At 43.4% G+C, this 16,807-nt stretch overlaps 1 protein-coding gene across 1 annotated transcript in view; it reads left to right on the top strand.

Moving 5' to 3' along the window:
- Positions 1–16,276: 16,276 nt before the first annotated feature.
- ttc27 (tetratricopeptide repeat domain 27) overlaps positions 16,277–16,807 on the top strand; it is a 116,895-nt gene continuing 116,364 nt past the window's right edge. Inside the window, exon 1 of the mRNA XM_050071468.1 lies at positions 16,277–16,559. Within this exon, the coding sequence (XP_049927425.1) occupies positions 16,469–16,559 (91 nt within the window). The 5' untranslated portion in view covers positions 16,277–16,468. The remainder of the gene's footprint in view (positions 16,560–16,807) is intronic.

Here is a 16,807-nt window from a genome sequence, read left to right as displayed (position 1 = left end):
CCCTGTGGAAAGGGATGGAGCAGGTCCCCCTGCGCCTAACTCAGAAGGTCCTGCTGGACAGGGAGCTCCCATGGCCTCCTGGCCAGGAGAGGCACCACCTCCAAGAACTATGTCATGTGGGGCCAGTTCGGGACCACAAGGATCAGCTGCACTTCCTCCTTTCAAACTCTCTGCCGCAGATTTGGGTGAAGAGTGAATGGGGCAAACGCATACAGCAGGCCTTGAGGCCACTAGTGTGCCATGGCATCGACACCCAGGGGGGGAGAATCCCACCCCATGGAAAAGAACAGTGGGCAATGGGCATTGTCCCTGTTTGTGAACAGATCAGCCACTGCCCTACCAAAGCAGTGGCAGATCTCTCCGACCACCTCCAGGGGGCAGCCTTCAGTCCCTTGGACTTGGCCATCCCCTGGAGAGTAGGTCCGCCCCCTGGTTCACCAATCCATGCACGTGCATAACCCTGATGGACCTGGACAGGAACATGCCCAGGTCCACAGCCTGTGTGCTATTCTGCAGAGGTTTGGGGAGCCCAAGCCCCCTTGCCTGTTGACATATGCTGCTGCCACTGTGCTGTCGGTTCTTACTTGCACGTGACGGCCTTGCAGACTTGGGAGAAAGTGCTGGAGGGCCAGGTGAATGGCTCTCAGTTATAGAGCACTGATATGCTGGCCCTTCCAGCGGGTGCTCCAGACTCCACTGGTGCCCCTGCCCTCATGGAGTGCGCCCCACCCCTCCAGGGACGCATCCATAGAGAGTACCTGGCTGTCTCTATGGACAGAGCCCCAGGTTGAAGAGATGCCTCTGGACTGGACCCATGAGTTGAAGAACCAAAGACACCACTTGTACCGAGATTGCCATAAGACCCAAAAGGTGGAGACACAGCCACCACGTGTACCTGGCACCCAGCTGAAAATGAGAGAGGCAGGTCCTGATTGAAACCTGCCTCTCCTGTGACAGCATCACCAACCCAGCTTTGGCATTCAGCCACATGCACAGAAACTGGGTGGCCTGTGCAGGCTGGAGACTGCACTTTTTCACGTTGATGCGCAGTCCCAGACCCTGAATGTGATCCAACAGTGCAGACACATGATGCTCACTGCTCCTCTGTCTGTGCATATATTAACCAGTCATCTAAATAGTTCAGTATCCTGAGACCCTGCTGCTGCATAGGCCCCAAAACTGCATCCATGCACCTGGTGAAGGTGTGGGGTGCCAGTGAGATGCCGAAGGGGAGGACTCAATTTGAAGGTTTTTCCCTGGTAGGCAAACATGAGAAACCTCCTGTGCCCCTCCCAGGTTGAGATTTGAAGATAGGTGTCCTTGAGGTTGACGGTTTCAAACCACCAGACCTGTACCGCTGTGGAGCAAGAAAATAACGTGCATAAAACTCTGCCTGCTGATCTTCTACCTTCACTTCCCTGATAGCTGACTTCATATTAGAGTGAAGATTTCCGAGCGCAAGACCTCCCTGTGCCAGTAGTCTGCAATAATGGAAAATGCTGCCACCTGCGTCCTACTTGGTTCTATTTCTCCCTCTCTGGGAGCCTCGGCTCTCCCTCTCCGCGCAGCAGCCCTCCCCATCCGTCCCTCGCGGCCCCGCACATACTCCCGAGCCTCGGCTCTCCCTCTCCCCGCAGCAGCCCGCCCTGCACATACCCCCTGAGGCTCGGCCCTCCCTCTCCGCGGAGAGCCCTCGGCTCCGCTCCCACGGCCGACCCTCGTGTCCTCCGGCTGGGCCCGGCCCCACCTCACCCTTCCCCTCCCTCTGGGGCTCCGGGGAACCGAGTTCTGTCTTCCTTTTTTTGTGCTGTTTAGCCGTGTAGGCAGTTGTAGCCAATGCTGGAAAAACTATTTTACCTGGTACACTGTTCACCATTGCCGCTTGTTCTCCCCTTCTGCCAGCGGCACGGGAACGCGAATATGCAGTAGAACAGCCAATAGGAACGCAGTGGTCTGAGCTGACCTTTGATTGGTTGATGCACATCGGCACGATACTGATTCTTTAGAGGCTGAACACAGAGCCATGGTGAGGTGCAGAAACCTGCTGTTTGTCTCAGACCACTTGATTTACATTATGCTTAGAGGATATTATAAAATCTTTACTCAATTATACCAAAACAATGTTGCCTACTGGAGCTTTAAGACTTCTTTTTGATAAAGCTTATAGTTAGGGCCGGCTCAGGCTTGCCTTGGACCAGCCCCTAGTTAGGCTGACATAGGCCTAGTCTGCCAGGGGACCTCCTATAATACACCGAGCACCTTCTCTCCTTCTCTCTCTCTCCTTTGCTGACATTCATGTCCTGTTACTGCATCTCGCTAACTCAGCTCTACGCTAACTCAGCTCTACTGCATGTCACTAATTCGGCTTCTTCTCCGTAGCCTTCGTGCTCCACTGTCTCGTAGGTTACCTCATACATCTGTGCCTGCATAGTGTGTCATGGTCGTGCTGCTCCCGTGGTCCTGCCTGATGCCTCCTACTGCTGCTGTTATTATTCGTCATATTTCTATTGTTATTATACACATGTGATTATTGTCACATACATATACTATCATTAATATATACTTACAACATATTGTACCACAATAGCCATAATTATTATTATGATATTATTATTTAAATTAATGTCATAAGCTACTGTCATTATTGTCGGCATCTCTCTCTCTCTCTCTCTCTCTCTCTCTCTCTCTCTCTCTCTCTCTCTCTCTCTCTCTCTATCTCTATCTCTCTTTCTTTATGTATCATTTTGTCATATGGATTACTGTAAATTTATTATGTTGATTTGTTCTGTACAACATCTATTGCACGTCGGTTTGTTCTGGAAGAGGGATCCCTCCTCAGTTTCTCTTCCTGAGGTTTCTACCATTTTTTTTCCCACGTTAAAGTTTTTTTTGGGGGGGAGTTTTAACTTATCCGCTGTGAGGGTCCAAAGGACAGAGGGATGTCGTATGCTGTGAAGCCCAAATAGAATTCATTATCTGAGCATCATGAAGATTTGTACAAAATATCATGGCAATCCATTCAGTATTGGGAATTTCATTTTATGGCCAAAGTGGGGGACCAGCTGACCAACAGACATTACTATTCTTAGAGCCAAAAAACATTAACAAAAATTAATATGGAATGAATGTTTTAAACAAGGCTTTTGTTACTGCACAGTATTGTGGTTATGACTTGCATTTGAGATATGTGGTCCGCGCTCCCTAACCAATGGTTTGTTGAAACTCAAATGGCTTTTTTAGATGCAATAGACAGTATAACACTAAAATCACTGAGAGTCCATGTCCCTGAGGTGGCATGTAACCCATTCATCAGATGAACAGTTCTGGGTCTTTGGGAATTACCACCCTGTACTGAAACATGTTTAACTTGAATCATGCTGTGGCTCAGCTGCAGCAGCCACCCGCTCCTCCACCCAGCAGAAATGACAGTGAACAAGAAAACTTGCAGGTAGGTTTCATTGTAAAAAGATGACTCAGAGAAGAAATTGTGTCCCTGCAGGAGTGAGCTCTCTCTTTCCATTAGCATACGCGACTCTTCATAAAGAGATGCATGCAACAACTCCATTTCTACACTTACTTTGCATGTGAACAGATTAAAGAGAAGGACCTTAAAGCATGATCTAAACCACTTTGTGATCATACATGCCAAAAGGATGATTTGAGCATCACTAAGACTGCACAGCTGCTGGGCTTTTCTAAAACATAATTTCAAAGTTGAACATTATGTACAATAGGATAAACTCAAACTATCATAAAGCTGAGTGCTTTTGCAAGTTATAAATACAATTACAGAGAAATAAATATAAAACATAATATAGTCCATCAAGCTCCTCAAGTTGCAGATATCACCAGCCCCATTGGACATCTACAGTTGGGAGATTCATCATCTGGTGATCTGGGGTCTCATTTATAAAACAGTGCATAGGATCCATACTAAAAATGTTCGTATGGACAAAAGCCAAAAATGGTGTGCGCCAAAAATATTTGACAGTTTCTACAATCAGGCTTCCACCTCACCATCTGCGTCGCCAATTTCACGTCTCCAAAATGTTCATAAGAATGGGTCAAAGTTTCTTCCATCAAGTCTGTTTTTATAGATCAAGACTTTTGTGTGTTAAGCGGTGTATGCTTCGTTCAGGCCTCGTTTTGTGCGTACGCAATGTTCATAAATGACCCCTGGTGCAGACAGAACAACCTTAACACTATGAAGACAGTGGAAATGTTTGTGGATTTTAGGAAGAACAAAGTCCCACCCTCCTCCATCATACTATGTGACCTCCCAGTGGACACTGTGGAGTCCTTTCAATTTCTGGACTCTATCATCACAGAGGACCTCAAGGTGGAGCTAAATATCAGCTCCCTCATCAAAAAGGCACAGACGATGACTTCTGCGTCCTGCAGCAGCTGAACCTGTCACAGACAATGATGGTGCATCTCTACACTGCCATCATCAAGTCCATTCTCAACTCCTCCATCATCATCTGGTATGCTGCTGCCACTGCCAAGACAAGGGCAGACTGCAGCGTATCATTCGCTCCGCTGAAGAGATGATTGGCAATCTTCCATCCCTCTAGGACCTGCACGCCTCCAAGACCCTGAGCTGGGCAGGAAAGACTGTGGTCAACCCCTCCTGTATGTCATAAATGATCTGTTCTTGTCTCTAAATTTAGGAAATAACACAGTTCTAATTCGTATAGACCTCTTGGCTGCCTTCAACACAGTGGATCACTCCATCCTCTTGGACTGCCTTAAGAATAATGTTGGTATTCAGGGACTGGCCCTATAATGGTTTGCCTCCTACCTACCAAACTGGTCTGCCTCTCTTTCAATCGACAATATGTCCTCTCCCTCTGCACCTATCTCCTGTGGCGTACCACAAGGCTCTATATCAGGCCCCATTTTATTTTCCTTGTATATGCTTCCCTTGGGGTCAATTTTTGGAAAATATGATATTGCTTACCATTTTTATGCTGACAACACTCAGTTACAACTCCTGCTCAAACCTTGCAATCCATGCAGCGTCAGTGTCTTCTTAAATTCCATCGAGGATGTAAAATCCTCACGGGCAAATAGCTGTCTTCAACTTAAACCAGGATAAAACAGATGTTTTTATCTTTGGCCCAGCTGTCAAGCCTGCTTCCACAATCAATGCTCTTGGGTCTCTCTTATTAAACATAACATCACATGAAAAATCTTGAACTGCCCATCCTCTATTCCACCTCCAGACCCCTCAGATCTGGTGACCAATCACTGCTCTCCATTTCATGCACCTAGTTAAAAAGTAAAGGTAACTGAGCATTTTCAGTTGTTGGTCCTAAACTGTGGAATAGTCTCCCACTTACAGTTATTATTATAACCCATTATTGATACATTTAAAACCTGTCTTAAGACCCATGTATTTTCTTTAGCCTTTTAATTATCATTAGGATGCCATTATTGCAGCAGATTCTTTTACCTGCCATACAGGCTATCTACTCAGCTCACTCAGTAGTTTCCCACTCACCCCACCTCACCACCACACCCACCTGCCAGCCTATCACCTATCCACACTTTCCCCACTTCTGCTGGTCCACCACACCCACCTCATTAAGCTAATGCCGCTCACCTGTGGATCATTACCTCCTGCCACTATAAAGATTCCTGCTTCACAGACTCGCCTCGCAAGATTGTTCTTGGCTGTTCTGATGCACGACTTTTCAGCATTTTTCGCCTGGACTGCTTCCTCATTGCAGACCTTGTCTGTGTCTGACTCCCTGTTTTGTCTGCAACGAGGAAACCACTCAGCCCTCGGTCCCCGACTAAGAGCTCGGCCTCCACGCGCCTGGTTTCTGGTGCTATGATTAAAGAGATCTGTATGAAATTACGTTTGCACCATCTAGGGTCATGTCTCAGTTGATGCATATAATTTGGAAGTGATTAGCGTGTGGCTTATTACAGTAAATCTAAATTTCTCAGTACATCCTACAGAGCTGAAATCTTTTTTACACACATCCACTGATTTGTAACAAAAGTTTGTCTCACTGCAACCTATAGTCAATTCAGAAGTCCGTCACTCTGTATTTTTAAGACTATGCTAAATGAATTAACATCTATACCTCCAAAAGTCTTTATTCAAATGCAACCAAAGTTGACACAGACATTCTTTCATCAATATCATGTGTGTCAAATGGTATTCAGATCAGTTTAACAGTTAGCTCACACTAATATTCAATATCTTTTTAGAATTTGCACTGTATGCACATTTTCTATTTCATTTAATTTTTTTTTTACCAAATGTCACCAAAATATTTACAATACACCCGAAATCAGCAGAATGATGTGAGTATTTTGCAAGAATTTTATCACCAGTGCTTTAACTGTTATTGATATCTCATTGTGTTCTGAAAAGATTGACCAATGAACTTCAGAGGGGGCGTGGCTCAGCACATAAATGCATCTAGCTCCACAACCTTTGAGCCAATCATTACAAAACTTTGAAGCACTGTCTTTAGATATACAAGGAACATATCCTGAAAGTTTCATTTTTAATTGACCACGATGGGGCACAACAAATGCAAAAAATTGGCATAATACAAATCAGACTATAAATCAGAAATGTATTGTTCAATCATTACAAAACTTGCAGGGTATGTTACATGATAATGATGAACCACATGTGTTAAATTATTTTGAAACTGGTCAACTGGGGGCATCAGCAGTTCCAAACAATTGCAATTCGAAAAATTTGGACATAAATCAATGAGGGTTTGTTCAAACATCACCAAAATCAGTGGATTTTTTTAATCTAAACCATTAAAGCATGTCCCCAAAATGTCTCTGCAATCGACCAATAGGAAGCAACAGTGTTTCAAAGACGAGTGTGGCCCGTTAGTGATTTGTACGTTAATGAACAAGCATCTGTCTAATTGTCATTAAACCTGTTGGTAATCTTTAAAGCAGGCATCGTGAACTGTCAAAGATCTTGACACTACCCTGCTTTCAAGTTTTAAAGGGCCAGGCTGACTTGAACCCTGGAACTGCCACTTGCGGCCATATTGCTTTCTGGTGAAAACTCAATGACCAGCCAGACCAGATTTAGGACTGCTATTTTGGCTCATGTTGATGAAACAGCACAAAGTGAAAAAAAAGGGGCAACATTGAATATAGATTGGAGGGTGTGGTCATTAGTCATTAGCCTCTCAGCCAGTCATAAAACTAGTCCTATGACTGCTTACAGCTGAGCCAGTCACAGGCCCTTTTCAGACAACAACGGTTTCTCTAAAAATGGAAAAATCTGTCCTTTACGTTTATATGACGACATTATTGAAATGATCCCCGTTCACACGGAGCCGCAAAATCTACTGGAAACGCTGCAGGATGCATGCCAGGCCAATGGGTGGCAGTGTAAATTTGCAAAGCAACACCACGGCATGACGCCATGCGCCTGCGCTGAAGCGCCTTCCTCTACAACGCGGTGATTACAAACCAAAACAAAGAAGACACAATGGCGAAAGCATGCACAGATAACTTTGTCTGGATGGACGACGAGGTGGAGTTGCTACAGTAACAGATCTACACTTCAATTCAAATCAACAGGGTGAGCAGCACAAACACAGCTCGGCATTGTTGTTGTGATGGTCGGCGTGCCTGGTGACTGGAATCGTAATGCGCATGTGCGAAAAGTCTCCATTTTCAGAGGAGCTGCATATTGCAAGTTTACATGCCGTTTCCAAAAAGTTGCACTCTGGAACCTGTTTTCAAAACGTTGCGTTTTGTGTGTAAATGATCGGCCAAAACGCAACTAAAGTTTACCGTTTTCAGTTGAAATCGTTGTCTTATAAACGGGGCCACAGAGTGGCAAGGAATGACACAATAGATCTACAGTTAAAGGCAAATGGTAGCCATGATATTAAATCAGAATAATGCCAATACAAATAAAAGCTGGTTGTTTAGGCCAATCATTTGACCGATTGAATTCAAACAACACTTTTGTTTAAATAATTGTAAAGAAGGCTGTGATAATGATCCACAGGAATCCAGTTTCTCCCACACATAAACCAGCAGAATATACAACTGCTCAAAAAAATAAAGGGAACACTTAAATCACCCATCCCAGATCTCGATGAATGAAATATTCCAGATGAAAATCTTTATTGATTACATAGTGTAATTTGTTGAGAACAAAATAATGTCAGAACAATCCATGGAAACCAAAATCATTAACTCATTTAGGACTTGATTCAGACTCTTAGCCAAAATCAAAGTGGAAAAATCAGATCACAGGCTGATCCAACTTCTGTGAATTTCCTCAGGACAACTCATAATGTGGCTCAGTAGTGTGTATGGCCTCCACATGCCTGTATACATTCCTGGGCATGCTCCTGATGAGATGACGGATGGTTTCCTGGGGGATCTCCTCCCAGACCTGGATCAGGGCATCCGTCAGCTCCTGGACAGTCTGTGGTGTGATGTGGCGGCGGTGGATGCTACGATCCATGATGTCCCAAAGGTGCTCGATTGAATTCAGGTCTGGGGAACAGGCGGGCCAGTCAATAGCATCAATGCCTTCGTCATCCAGGAACTGCTGACACACTCCAACAACATGAGGCCTGGCACTGTCATGCATCAGAAGGAACCCAGCGCCCACTGTACCAGCATATGATCTGACAGTGGGTCTGAGGATCTCATCCCGGTACCTAAGAGCAGTCAGGGTACCTCTGGCTAGCACGTGGAGGTCTGTGTGGCCCTCCAAGGATATGCCTCCCCAGACCATCTGTGACCCATCACCAAACCGGTCATGCTGGAGGATGTTGCAGGCAGCAGAATGTTCTCCATGGCTTCTCCAGACTCCGTCACGTCTGTCACATGTGCTCGGTGAGAACCTGCTCTCATCTGTGAAGAGAACAGGGCAGTAGCGAATCTGCCAATTTTGGTGTTCTCTGGCAAATGTCAATCAGGCTGCACGGTGCCGGGGTGTGAGCACAGGCCCCACTTGTGGACGTCGGGCCCTCATGCCACCCTCATGGAGTCTGTTTCTGACAGTTTGGGCAGAAACATGCACATGAGGGGCCTGCTGGAGGTAATTTTGGAGGGCTCTGGCAGTGCTCCTCCTGTTCCTCCTTGCACAAAGAAGCAGATAGCGGCCCTGCTACTGGGTTGTTGCCCTCCTTCAGCCCCCTCCACCTCTCCTGGTGTACTGGCCTGTTTCCTGGTATCTCCTCCATGCTCTTGACACTGTGCTGGGAGACACAGCAAACTTTCTGGCCACTGCACGTATGGATGTGCCATCCTGGAGTAGTTGCACTACCTGAGCAGCTTCTGTGGCCTGCAGATACCGCCTCATGATACCACTAGTGGTGAGGGCACTGGAGAAATGCAAAACTAGCCAAGAAACAACCAGAAAGGGCGCAGAGAGGGAAATGGTCTGTGGCCACCACCTGCAAAACCATTCCTAAACAGGAGTTGTCTTGGTAATTGCCTCTCCTTTCCACCTGTTGTCTGTCCAATTTGCACAACAGCAGGTGAAATTGATTCACAATCAGTATTGCTTCCAAACTGGACAGGTTACTATCCCAGGAGTTTGATTGACTTTGAGTTACACTGTGATGATTATGTGTTCCCTTTATTTTTTTGAGCAGTAAGTTAAAACCATCGGTCTGATGCACATAGAAGTGTGTTATTATTATGTAGCTGCTGCTTTCGAATAACTGCAGGGATTTAATGAACTGATGGAGACGCTTCTCACAAAATATGAAACAGCTGTGGACAACAGATACTTTAAGAATCACTCATATTGATTTATAAATAAAAGCATTCATATTAAGCAATGTTCCTGCTTGAAACTTTATTTTTTTGATGCCGATTTAATGCGCTGGTTGGAGATGTTACTGCTGTGAATTTGCAGCAATAATTTAGTTTCCTCTTGTTGATTAAACAAAGAAAATAGCAGCAAAGTGACCTTGCATAAAAAATAGACAAACATGTAAGAGGCTAACTACCAGTAATCTGTGGGGTATGGAGAAGAGTCACATTAGATTTCTGATAGGGGCCACATACGATGTGTTGCCAACCCCCCAGAACCTAAAACTCTGGGTAAATGAAGACCCATCTTGTCCCTTATGTTCAAGTACGGCAACTTTAAGGCACATTTTGTCAGGCTGTAAAGTTAGTTTGTTGCAAGGCCGGTATACGTGGCGACATAACCAGGTGTTAAAAAAGCTTAGCTGCAGGCATTGAAGATAGATGAAGAACGGCAAATTCAGGAGGGTCTAGGACAAAGAGTGTTGCAATTCAGTTTGTCCACGAGGGGGAGAAACAAACAGTTGGTAAGGTGGTAAGGAGGTAAGGAGGTAAGGAGGCAAGGCAGTTTAGAAGGTGCTTGTGATTGGGAAATGCAGGTAGATTTAGAAGGAAAGCTTGTTGTTCCCCAGGAAATAGTCTGTATCAGTCTGAGGCCTGATATAGTTTTATGGTCCATGAGCAGACGGATAGTTTATTTCATAGAGCTCACAGTTCCCTGGGAAAACTCAGTGGAGGAAGCCTATGAAAGGAAAAAGCTTAGGTATGCAGACTTAGGAGCAGAAGCTGACCAGCGAGGATGGAAAGTTAGGGTTCGTCCAGTGGAAGTGGGGTGTAGGGGATTTGTAGCTAGATCGGCTATCTCACTCCTGGGGGAGTTGAGAGTGAGGGGACAGAGTTTGAGGAACACAGTGAAGGAGCTGTCAGATGAGGCAGCTAGATCCAGTCGGTGGATTTGGATGAGGAGAAATAATGTTAGTTGGGGGGCCAAATAAAGGTAGTGAGGGAGTAGGGGGAGGCAGAGGATCCCGCCTAATCCGGCTGGGGGGAGGACATCTAAACAGACGTTCCTCCCCTACTCTGCTTTCCCCGCCCATTTTCCCTCTCCCAATAGGCAGATATCCAGGAAGAGGAAGCTTATGTAAAGTGTGGGTGTGGCCTGTTTGAGTCACTTTGGGACCAGACGGCCATCTTAGGTGAGCTTATTTGTTTGTAAATTACAGTTTCTTTGTCCCTTTTTTTCCCGCCTCTCTTAATTATTGACCATATATTTGAAATACCATGCTTGTAGGGAAATGTAAGATAGGGTTTGTTAAAAGTGGCATGCTGTTTTGGCTGCGGTAGCAGTGGTAAGGAAAAGAGGGTTGTTGTGTTGTGTTGAGGAGCAATGAGAGCTGGCATTAGGGGGAGTGTCTCTGGGATGCCAGAGATCACGGTCTAGCCACCTGACGGTGTTGTGGGACCAGCTCGACAAAACACCGATGAAGGGAGGTTCCCACCTGATGACCCCAAAGACATGTTAGTTATCATTGCTCACTGATCTACATAGGTAAGCTGTGCCATAGGCTATTTTCACTGGGTGCTGATCCCTTTTCTGGAGCACAAGTTTCTTGTGTTTATTTCAAACTGCTGCCAATACTTAATTTAAAATTGCATTATTCATTAGGAGTGCAAAAAAAATTGTTCTTTTTTTTTCTTTTTTTTGTAACAACAGACTTTATACTTAAGTCTGTTCACTCACATTACTTAGTGTTGACTCATTAAAAGAAAAAAAAATGTAATTTTTTAAAATCCATATAATGTTCATATAATATCCCGAATAATTATGTTTTATTTTCTAACATTAATAATTTAAAAATGATTCCTACAGTAACTTAGGATATTTCTCTGTCATCAGTTATACCTTGTTACTGTTTTACATTTGTCATATCGTAACATATGTTCTGTTTATAACGATCTTGTGTAATATCATCCATGTCACGAGTCCAATGTGCAGACCAACATACAGTTTGAGTCTTTAACAAAAGATCAAAAACATCCGATACAGGCAGGCAACTCAAAATCCAAATGAAAGCAGAACAAAAACCAAACGCAGGTGAGCGAGCGTCTGACCCCACCCACAGATGCCTATAAATGGCCAGTGAAATGCCCTGAATTAATATTCATTAACAAGAAACAGTATGAAGAAGAGCACGGGCAAATGTAGCTTTAAACAGTAAAAAACGAAACTTGACACAATGTGAAGTTGAAGTTCTTGTTGGGGAGGTTGATAACAGAGACAATGTTGTTTGGGGGACTCAGTATGGGCATTACTAAGGCTAAAACTGCAGCGGAGTGGCAGCTGGTGGCAGATGCTGTAAATGCTGCCACCTCAGACTGTTTCAGAAGTCAAGAAGAAGTGGTCTGAGACAGAAAACGGAGGGATGTTTCCAGCTGACTGTCACAGTTTTAGTGACGGTAAGAATTAAGAACTCTAAATGAGATATACAGTTGCCATAGCTGTTTGGCTCAAATGCCTTGGGACAGAGGTCAGGGTCGGGGCATTAAGTGGTAGTGGCACGTTTTTCAGCTGTGCCACGTTGTGCAGCACAGCACCGGCACTGCTTGGTTCCTGCGGGTGCTTCTTTGTAACGCTGGGCCAGACGCAGCGCAGAGATCCAGCATCACCGGCTCATAAGTCACTCATCATTGTTACAAAGATATCAGTTTGTATTTAGTCTCCTAACTCGTGTTTTCTGTATATGTACATACCAGGGCCTGTCAGTCAAAGACATGTTTTTTCACTTATTCATTTTTATCAGTTTTGCAAGTGCGCTCTTCATATATAAAACGTAAGGGGTCATATCTGTCTTTATTTTACACGATGATGTCAAATTCACATTTCTTCCTTTTCATCTTTCTACTGTACCACGAGGGTCGGTGTTTCTCATGTCAGTTTTTGTGCATACACATGGGTCAGAGCTTCCGTGGAAGATTACACATTTTCCCGTCAAGTTTGATTTTTATAAATCCCAAAGTTTGAGTGGAAAGTGTCGTACGGCGCTTTCTGTACGTACGCCACATTTATAAATGAGGCCCCAGATGCTGTCAAGAACAGTAAGATTTCAGCTTATAGCTCTGTGGAAATCAGTATGACAATTAAGATGACTTTTCCTCCCTGTTGCTGTGGGCACCCATTATACTTTATAATGGTATAGCCTGTGTGCAAAACAAAAGTTATGTTCTATGGAAAGACAATTTCAACTGGCTCTGTAGGATTCCTCTGAGCAGTCACAGCAAAAACGTGTATTAGTTTGACTGACCACAGTTTTTAAGAGCAATGTGTAATACCCAATAAAGAAGACATCTTGCATATGATATACACACATTCATTATGTTGCCAAAATACAAACTGGAGGAGTTGAGGAAAGAACAACCAATCTTCTAATTGGTGGATGACCTGCTCTACCTCCTGAGCCACAGATAAGAGCATCTGAAGTGCAGTCTTTGTAGATCCAAATCAGACTTGCTCATCTGTGTGTTGTTGCACCACTTTTGGGCGGTGGATCCTTTCTCTATTGTATTCTACACACCACTGGTGGCCTCTGTGATGCTGCATTAGTTTTGAAAGGGATATCTGAGAAACAGCTCAGAGTAGTTCTGCTTTATTGAGGCTTTGGCACCAACACCACCAACCAGGTTATCAATTACATGTCAAAGCACTAAATGGCATTACAGAGAGTGAATAATACACTGGGTGAAAATAGGTAAGAATATGAGTGATGTCTGTGTGGATTTTTTGTATATTAATGTTGGACTGTTTTCAGTCAGGGGACAGGTCTGCTCTGCTTCAGCGAACTGATATGATGCTGATTTACATAAGAATTTGTGTAAGATGGAGGTTGAACCATGAATATAAATTACAGATTGCCTGGAAAACATTTTAATATGTTACTCCACAAAGCAATTGGAGACTGCAATCAAACTGTGATATGGGTCTGATAACATTGTAATAAATCGGCCTCAGATCAAACAGGATGAGACTGTCTCTGTGGTTTTTTGTACAGACTGAAGGCTGCTGGAAACTGTCAGACATGACCATGGCTTTTTGTCACCGCCCCCTGCTGCAGCCGCCTGATTTTGTCCACCTTTCAGGGGAGGCGCAGTTCATCTCAAACAAGCCTATTGTCTCCTCATAATGTTGGAGCACCAACTACACTGTCATGTCTTTACCCCAAAAAGGGAAATCAGGGTTCCAAAAAAAAAAAAATAACGACAGGAAGAAAATAAGGCAACAGAAAGCAATATGACTTTGTAAAAAATAAAAAAAAAATCAGTGTGAGAGACACTGATGAAGAGAGGAGGGGAATGCAGGGACTACTCATGCATAGGGCCTGGAATTTGGTGCTAAGTACCTAAGTTTCAAGTCCAGCCTTGAGCAGGGTTGTGACATTATACTCCTCTAAAGGTCCAGACAGGGCCGGCCAGTGGCATAGGCAGTATAGACGAATGCTAAGAACGCCTTCATCTATACTAATACTATTACTATTAGGCTATTATAATAATATTTTTATAATCATTATTATTGTTAATTTTGAATATATTTTTATTGAAGTTTTGCCATAGTTACAGGGCAACACATTGAACAACAGCCACACCCTCCCCCCTCCCACAACCTGTAACAATAGGAAAGAAGATGTGAAAGTGATAACAGAAATAGAAATGCAATAAACTAATATATATGTATAAAAACAAACTAACAATACAAAAGCTATACAAAAAATAAATTAATCAAAATGTGTGACCTCTGTGTGGGATGTCCTCTCTTGAATAAACCTCTGAGAGCTGGTCTGGGTTGTCACAGTTCAGGTTTAGTTTATCTGCAGTCAAAACAGAACAATAGAGCAAAATCATCATCGCTTGTGGACACAGTACGTGCTCTCTCTCAATGCAGATCATCAGTTTCTCTTTTATGGAATTTCTGCTTATTCAGATTTAAAAAAATTTCACGTTTACATTTATTAAAAAATATATACAATAAACAAAAATAAAATGTTAACACAAAAATATACAATAGATTTCATAATCTGGACTGCCACCCTTTTTTTTTAGTTTGTTTTACATGTTTTAACAATTAAATAACCTCAACTGGCATTTTTCCAACATTGCCACACTCCATAAAATATATAACAACAACACTATAAAACATTTTGGTACACACACATACCTGCAGTCAAAACAATGGACGATAGAGAAAAATCATTATTGCTTGTGGACACAGCAGGTGCTCTCTCTGAAAAGATGTTACTTTTAGCTAGCGATGCCCGAGGAATAATTTTTACCAACAATAAAACACATGGAAACCTACAGCTGACTTAATATAAATATGCCGAAATCAACATTAGACCAATAATATCAAACAAAATACAGTCAGCTTAAGTTTTAGGTGCTTTTAGAAGTTAGTTAATATTACTTTGTCCACAGACATTCACGCAGATCATCCATTTCTTTGAAGTGTGACCCATAATCCTTTGCTACTACTGCTGACTGCACGTAACAGCAGATGACGCTGTTGTCCCATTTAGCGGAATTAAACCATAAATTTTAACATTAACCTTTTTTAACTATGTTACACATGCGCTAGAATCATCGTTCAATGGTAGAGGTAGCAGAAAAGTGCACCCCTATCGTACCATTAGCATTGCTCATATTTATTATTATTTTGCAGTGTCATATTTTATTGTTTATTCTTCTGAACAAGTTAATTTGTCATTTTTTAAATTGATAAACGATTTATATGATTGTTATGTCACATGTACAACTTGTTACTGAACGCAAATTAGCACATATCTTTATCTTAGTTTTTATTGTTAGATGGGTTGTTTATTTGTATTTTGGCAATAAACGTGTTGACTGTTGAGCTGCAGCAAACATGGGGTGGGGTGGGGGGCTTGCCTAGGGCACCAAATGTGCTAGGGCCGTCCCTGGATTCACATGTATTGTCCTTAATGTTTGAATACTTTTTTTTTTTTTTTTGAAATTCTGTCAAATCACATACTTTTCTCATGGATTTCTTTATAAAGCACTCGGCTACATCATACATCTGTTAGTTAGTTATTATTTTAAATTTAGCAATAAAATTTTCTTCCTTGTATGTTGGTAAAAAATGTATATGGTTTCATAATGTCATATTTGTTGGTTGGGACAGGCAGATACATCAACCATCAGTACAGTAACATGCTGTTAAACAGAGCCAGCAGTAACTGCAGTGAACGGGCGTTAAGGTGGGAAATGCAACATCGCGTCCACATCTTTGAAACTAGGCTACCTAACGTCCAGCAGATGGGAGGAGCCTGACAGAAGCCCTTTCTGGCAGAAATCCATTCATTTTAACCCAAAGCGTGATCTTCTTCCTAAAGTAACTGAGAAGAGGCTTTCTGACAGAAAGTCCCGAAGACAAACTCCTCCCAACAGCCATCATCCCTGTGTAGTCTTCATTTGATTAGTTCTCCCACAATGCAATGCGCATCTGTCATGGCTGCTCACTGATGCCGCTTGCACCACATGGGTGGAAATAAACATTTTATCTCTGACTGAGAAACACCGACTAGGCTCATTCATAAAGCGATTAATCGCCGTTTTTGATCTCCGTCAGTCCGGACTGAAGACAGACGCTTCCCCCGTCACTATAACAGGGAGCAGAGGCGTTACAATGCCGCTGGACGTAGAGATCCCCGTCCTCCGAGGCTTTTTAACACCCAGCGAGGCAGCGGAATGGAAGCAGAGTATTTTCAGTACTTCAGGTGAGACCCCAGGCTGTGTTTTATTATTCCACCACGTAGCTGTTAACACTTCGGCGAGCAGATTACGTTATGTGATGAGCGCTTTAAAAATGGCTACAATGGCAGACTGTGGTCGCTTAAAGAAAGTGACATTTCATGTTAAACGCAGCAGCGTGAGGCTTTTACCCGGTGATGGTTTAGCCTTTGCTAGTAATAACAGCGTTTTAACGTAATGCCCGCAGCTCCGCTCCAGCTAAAAGAAATTCACA

The sequence above is a fragment of the Epinephelus moara genome, chromosome 19 (genome assembly GCF_006386435.1).
Source record: "Epinephelus moara isolate mb chromosome 19, YSFRI_EMoa_1.0, whole genome shotgun sequence".
Classification (NCBI taxonomy): Eukaryota; Metazoa; Chordata; class Actinopteri; order Perciformes; family Serranidae; genus Epinephelus; species Epinephelus moara.
Note: the sequence above shows the minus strand (reverse complement) of the source record. Positions and strands in the feature narration are given on the sequence as shown.